This window comes from Nicotiana tomentosiformis, chromosome 12, assembly GCF_000390325.3.
Source record: "Nicotiana tomentosiformis chromosome 12, ASM39032v3, whole genome shotgun sequence".
NCBI lineage: Eukaryota > Viridiplantae > Streptophyta > Magnoliopsida > Solanales > Solanaceae > Nicotiana > Nicotiana tomentosiformis.
Genome location: NC_090823.1, coordinates 89,008,864 through 89,015,814, shown reverse-complemented (window position 1 = coordinate 89,015,814; position 6,951 = coordinate 89,008,864). Strand labels below are relative to the sequence as shown.

Below are 6,951 nucleotides of genomic sequence, written 5' to 3'. Positions count from 1 at the left end.
TAGCCTATCCTTTGTGAGCAACTTCTTCTGCATAGTCAACCAGCAAATAAAGTTGTGTTTTGGAATATTTTGCTTGTTTCAGACCCGTCTTCCCCATTGGCATGTGTCCAGGTTCCCCTTCAATCAGGAGTAGCCTTTTTGGATTGTATATTTCCTTGCTTGTGATTGACATCCTTCATGAACATAACCACCTGCAAGTTTGTCTCTTATGTGGCATATTTTCTTCCAATACCAACTGTTGTCTTATGGTACATTGTATTGCCACCAATTTATATTTTTTAGGTAGATATGGTTGATCCATTTGACCCACAAAAAGTCAGTATTTTGAGTTACGTCTCATACATACTTCCCTATGGATGCCTCATTCCATACCACACAATCCTTTATCTCAATCTCTCCCTCTTATTTTGGTCGACAAATGAGGTCCCAGGCTACTAGTGGTACCCTAGTTGTTTCCACCTTACTATCCCAGAGATAATTGCGACAAATTGCTATAATACTTTTGAGTACTGCTTTGGGGAGTACGAAAATCGATGCCCAATATGTGTGTATATGCATTAGCACTGCATTGATCATTTGCACTCTCCCAACATAGGATAAGTTCTTTGAACCCAACTCCTTATTCTGGTAGTTAGCTTGTCTAGTAGCACTTGACAGTCCATTTTCGATAGTTTCTTAGATGATATTGGAACACCTAAGTACTTGAAGGGGAGTCTGCCTCTACTCTATCTTGTTACTTCACACGAATCCTCTATCTCTTGTATCTCCATATTCACAGCAAATATGTTAGACTTGCCTGCATTGGTTGTTAGCCCTGAAGAGCTACAGAATATCTAAAGGCCTCTCAGCATCAGTATCACAGAGTGGAACTCTCCTTTGCAAAAAAGGAGCACATCATCTGCAAAACATAGATGATTGAGCTGCAAACTTCTACATTTGGAATGATAACCAAAGCACTCTTGTTGTGACTCTAGCTTCAATATTCTAGTTAAATATTCCATACATATTACAAACAGTAGAGGAGATATGGGGTCCCCTTGCCTTAGACCTCTCTTCCCTTTTATGTTCCCATATAACCCTCCATTTATGGCCACATTATTACGAGGAGTTGATATGCATTTGATAACCCACCTTATGAACTTCATAGGGAAATTGAGTGCATGTAATATTTCTTCCACAAAGTGTCATTCTATGGAGTCATAGTCCTTCTTAAAGTCTATTTTAATCAAGCAGCTCTTGGTTGCTGCTTTCCTATTATATAACCTGACTAGGTCTTGGCAAATCAATATGTTCTGCATGATTATTCTACTAGTTACAAAGGCACTCTGATTTTCAGAAATAATGTTTGGCAGGATAGTTTTAACCCTATTACAAAGCATTTTGGATATGATCTTATATACTATATTGCAGCAAGCAATGGGTCTATAGACCCCAACTACTTCTGCATGGCTGCTCTTAGGAATTACTATGATTACTGTATTGTTGATTACCTTTAGCATCTTCCCTGATGTAAAAACTATAGTACTCCTTCCTTAAGGTCTTTATTGATTATGTTCCAAGTATCTTTAAAGAATTTATTACCATATCCATCGGGACCTAGAGATTTTTCTCCATCAATTTTTCATAATGCTTGTTTGACCTCGTTCTCAGTGAATTCTTCAATTAACATGTTCCTCTGTCACTATTGGGCCTTTTCTCACCAGATTGTTGCATACATGTGTTCTATCTTCTTTAGTGGACCCTAACAACTCTGTATAAAAGTCCACAATGCCCTTGTTATCCCCTTCCATATTGGTAACCATGCTGCCATTAGAGTCCTTTATTGAGAAGATTCTGTTGGCAATCCTTCTAGCCTTCATATAACTATGAAAGTATCTGTTGTTAATTCTGATCCCCTTGTTTCAGCCACTGTACTTTGCTTTTTTGCCTTAAGAACTGGTCACTTGCTTTCTTTAATCTATTATACTTATTTGCCAATTCCTGCTCCTTGTTAATGAGACTATTATTGATGGAATTTTGTTGAATATGCTTCTGACACTCCTCTTGCTCTTCCTTAGCTTGTTCTGCTTTCAATTCTATGTTGCTAAATTTAGTTCTGTTCAACCGTTTGAGTACTTTCTTCAGCCTGTTTAGTTTTTTCACTAGCTGACACATTTTGGTTCCTCTAATTTCAGTAATCCAGCTATCCCCTATTTTTTTCTTGAATTCAGGATTCATACTCCACTTGTTAAAGTACTTGAATGGTCTAGTAATCATCTGGTTTCCATTCTCTCAATTAATCATAGCTGGGCTATGGTCAAACATCCCTCAATCATATAGTGAACCATAGAATGTGGCAACTGTGATAACTAATCCATGTTTACCAATACTCTGTCTATTTTGCTAAGTACTTTATCTTCTCCACTTTCCTTGTTGTTCCAGGTATAAGAGGCACCAGTTGATTTCAGCTCTTGGAAGCAACATGTATCATAGCATTGCCTAAAATCTCATATTTCGGCCATTGTATTAAAATTATATTATGGTTGTATATAAATTATATTTAATTAAAATTTTAGAGAAGAAGAAGAAGAACACACCACATACAAAATATATACAAATCATATAAAAAAATACGTACAAAAGACATATTGTATAAAATTTATATGAAAATTATATTTAATTAGTTGTATGATGTTGTAGTTTTATTTAATTGGGTTAAAATAATGTATGAAAGTTATAGATAAGTTGTAAATAAGATGTATACTATGTATTTAATTGTTCTTCCCCATCGACATTTTTACTTTGCTCTAAACTCTATATATGAACATCATTAGTCTAAAGAATAATACGAAATAAATTCATGAACTCAAACTGGATTCAAAACATAGCAAAGGTTATCTTGAATTAACAAATATTGAGTAGTCAAGGTATAGGTATTTTGACATTACTGGAAGGCCTCGTGTGCTTAAAGAGAAAGGAAGTAGTTAGGTAATTTGTAAAGCTTTTATGTGAATATTTGATGTAGTTCTCGTGCAAGACAAGTCAACAATTGACAGCACAAGAAAACATTTTTGCTTGTGCAGGAATCAACGTGACTATGTAAAATAAAATCTTCCGAATATCAGTTTAATAATATCAGAAAAAGAAAATTCAATTTCAGTGCATGAGTTAGTTCTTTATTGTCGGACTCAGACCTAATTAGAATTATTAAGGGCTTCATGATTTTTGCTTTGAAGAAGCTACGCTATATCCCATTAAATTTGTGTTTGTGACTTTTGAGAACCATTGGATCGTTTTAATTTGCTTGTGATCACAACTGAATATTTTTGGATTATAAACTCGGATGACAAAATCTCCTAATTTAAGGCACTAATAATGAATTATACATGGAGAGAGATGCAGAGAATAGAGGAAGAGAAGAGGAGAGAAAAAAAGAAGAAAAATGGTGTAACTTAATCCCCTAATTTAAGACACTAATAAAGGATTGTATATATAAATTGTAAACAAACCTTGTTTATGACAGTTAATATACAAAATTAGGACAATTTTGATAGATAAGTTTCAAATATTGTATAAGAATTTCTTTAAGTATCCCGGTTTCTTTTGTCCAGCTATTTCCACATATGAGTTACTCCAACTACTTTATTACTTCCAGCATCCTAATTTATGTAGTACAATTTGTCGTAAAAAATAATTATATTTTTGTATTTATATATATTTATCTTTAGACTTTTTATTTTATTCTCAATAAAATTATTTATATGTACACAAGTATTTACGATATGTTTAGACTACAAACCAAAAGTCTTTTTTTTTTTATATACTCTCCAATAGGTCAAACTCAACGCATAAAAGTCAAATTATAACACGTAAATTAGCTACAGAGGAAGTAATTTTTATGCGTGTTGACTGTCTTGTCCTTTTTGATTTTGCAGTAAACATGACTTTGCTTTATACCAAGTTTTAAAAGGAATTGTAATATTTTCGGAGTTGTAAAACTTGTTTTTGAAATTATAGAAACGGAATGTTCCAATTAAATAAAATATGAATGCTCTTCAACAGAACAAATTATTAACTAGTTGATGAATACATCTCTCCATAAAATAAACAAAGAATCCAGTAATAATCAATAACAAATAGTAGTAGTAGTAAGAAAGAATCAACAGCGGCCACGACTACCGCCGCCTATAAAAGTCGACGGCTCCGGCAAAATAAAACAAAAAATATCTCACAGATCAGATAATTAAAGCATGAAAGTAGCAGCAAAAATAGCTACAACAGCAGATCCGGCGACGGCGACTCTGTTCAAGGAAGCAGAGTTGGGAGATGAGGTAGGAGAACCGCTGGGAGCCGCACCGATGGATGGAGGAGCAGCACCACCGGAAGGAGATGATGCCGGAGTATCGACAGTTGGTGGAGCTGGAGGAGATGCCAATGGAGATTCAGATGGAGAAGAAGCAGTAGTAGGAGCATTTGCAGGAGCAGAGACAGGTGTTACTGCAGATGGAGGAGTCGCCACCGGAGGTGACGATGTTACCGGTGGTGGAGAACTCTTCGGAGAAGCTGCCGGAGATGATCCTGGTGCCTGAGCAAATGCAGATCCAACCACCAAAGCCAACATCAGAGCAACGATTACCTTTGAGTATGCCATTCTAGCCTTTAGGAACAGGAGTTTTTTTTGAGAAAGAAGTTAAAAGTGAAACTAGCACAAAACAAGGTTATAGGAAGAGGAAATATCAGTGCCAATTCCCTTTGGAAGAAATGACTGGAAAAGAGTGTATATATAGGAGAGAAATAAGGGGAAAATTAAATTTTAAATTTAGTAGTCGAATAAGGAACCTGGACTAATAATTTGTTGACAACTCAAAGACAGAAGAGGAGAGGGGAGGTGACCGAGTCTCAGTTGGTTAAATTTTTCTTTCCGTGTGAACTGTGAAGTGATAAATGTCACTTTGAAAAGGTTCGTCTGAACGTTTTTTTTTTACTTTTTTTAATATGAGATAATTTCTTATAAAGAATTCGACAAAAGTTTTTGGAAAAACTTTTCATTAAAAAATAATGGAAACACGCTAAGGAATGACTTTTTCTTTTCTTTCTGGCATCTTAGGACTGTTGGATCATTAAATTACTAGCAAACATTATGTATGGTTACCGTTATGATTGGCACGTTCTAGTCGTGCTAGCGGAGATCATAAAATTGCTCCGTCTTGGCCACGTAAAAAAGCAGGGGTGCTGGGTTTGATGGTGTATGGGTCAAATTCAGGTTCTAATCGAAATAGTGCTAAGTGAAAGATTCAAGGATGACACGCGTCCAGTGACGGAGCCAGAATTTTTATTAAGAGATGTAAAAATATATAAAAGTAAATATATCAAAAAATTAAGGGAAGTCAACACATAATATATATATATATATATGATTTTTTTTACCTATCTATACAGTGTATTTTTCCCGCAAAGAGTGTCCCTGTAAGGTGGCTCCGCCACTGCACACATCGAAATGATCTAATTATCAGCGAAGGTCGTAGTCGAAGACTTAGCAGGGCTTGGGAAAGGAATCAATGAAGTCGAAGTTGCAGAGTCGTCATCGAGGCCGTGGTTGGGCACCATTAACAGAGTTATAACGGCTAGTTTCAAGATATGACATTAAAGAGAAAATTCTAATGGATATTCTTTGCATTTGTACTATTAGGGTTTCCTAGGAGCATGTTCCCTATAAATAGAAAAAGAAACATTGATAGGGGGCATATGATATTCATTTGTAAAGAACACACTTTGACTTATAGATTCGGCTCTCATTCAAACATCACCTTTTCACTAAGATCCCTGTTCATACTTTTTTACTAGATCCGAGAATAACTCGAATATTCAAGGGATTGTCTATCATTCATCATTGTGAGGAAGAACATTCATTTATTCCATCTTTTCTTGGGTGACTCATTCTCTCTATTTACTTAAATGTCACTTATTGCTATTCTTTGTTATTAAATGCAACATTACTATTTCTGATTTATGGAATATTTACTATATATCACTGTTACTGACCGACCACATTTGTGCGATATTTATTACTCCTTTAAGAACCTTATCTAAGGATATTATTATTAGCTAAGGTTAATCCATGTTTACATAAATTTAATTATTTGAACCAAGATTTATATTTTTGGTCAAACAATTTGACGCCCTCTGTGAATTCCACTAGGAATGCGGGCACAAAATAGAAGATTACATCTCCCTCAGACAGGAAGTCGTAAACATGTTAACGTAAGGGCACCTCAAAGAACTGTGAAGCGACAAAGGGAGAACTAACTTTGCCAGACGACGTGAACATCATGGCGCGCCAAAGCCGTCATCCCCAGCTCGAACCATCAACATGATCAATGGCGGCAATGACGATGCCTCTGTCAATGGCATAAAGTTCACCACCACTCACAAAGGCAAACAGTCGATCACCCTCGAACGACATGACGGACTCGAAGAGAGTATCATCTTCAACGAGTTAGACGCCGACGGTTTGACTTTCCCTTATAATGATGCCCTTGTTATTACTTTACACATTTTAGATACCGATGTCAAATGCATCATGGTGGACGATGAAAGCGGTGCATGCATTATCCATCCTCGATTCCTTACCCAAATGAGGCTCGAGGATAAAATAGTGTCACGCTGCATTACACTAACCGATTTTAATAATGCAGTTGAGCAAACGTCTGGGGAAATTACACTACCTATCCTGGCTGGCGGCGTAACTCTTGAGATTACATTCCATATCATGGACCAGGCTATCGCATACAATGCCATAGTAGGTCTACCATGGATACATCCCATGAGAGTCGTCCCCTCCAGCCTATACCAAGTGATCAATTTTCCAACACCATGGGGAATATTCAGCATACGTGAAGAGCATAGCACATCCTGAGAATGCTACCTCATTGCCTTACACAACACAACCACCCAATAGAGAAAAGACAAAGA

At 36.2% G+C, this 6,951-nt stretch overlaps 2 protein-coding genes across 2 annotated transcripts; both read right to left on the bottom strand.

Annotated features, from left to right (window-relative positions):
- Nucleotides 1–1,881: 1,881 nt before the first annotated feature.
- Nucleotides 1,882–2,256, bottom strand: LOC138903005 (uncharacterized). Its single transcript, XM_070190914.1, has one exon. The coding sequence runs from the start codon at nt 2,254–2,256 to the stop codon at nt 1,882–1,884; it is 375 nt and encodes a 124-aa protein (XP_070047015.1).
- Nucleotides 2,257–4,012: 1,756 nt separating this feature from the next.
- Nucleotides 4,013–4,798, bottom strand: LOC104120462 (classical arabinogalactan protein 5-like). Its single transcript, XM_009632215.4, has one exon. The coding sequence runs from the start codon at nt 4,628–4,630 to the stop codon at nt 4,223–4,225; it is 408 nt and encodes a 135-aa protein (XP_009630510.1). The 5' UTR covers nt 4,631–4,798; the 3' UTR covers nt 4,013–4,222.
- Between the last annotated feature and the right edge of the window lie 2,153 nt (nt 4,799–6,951).

Excerpts from the sequence above, each read along its gene's own strand:
- LOC104120462 (XM_009632215.4), bottom strand. The coding sequence starts at position 4,630 with ATGGCATACTCAAAGGTAATCGTTGCTCTGATGTTGGCTTTGGTGGTT.
- LOC138903005 (XM_070190914.1), bottom strand. The coding sequence starts at position 2,256 with ATGATTACTAGACCATTCAAGTACTTTAACAAGTGGAGTATGAATCCT.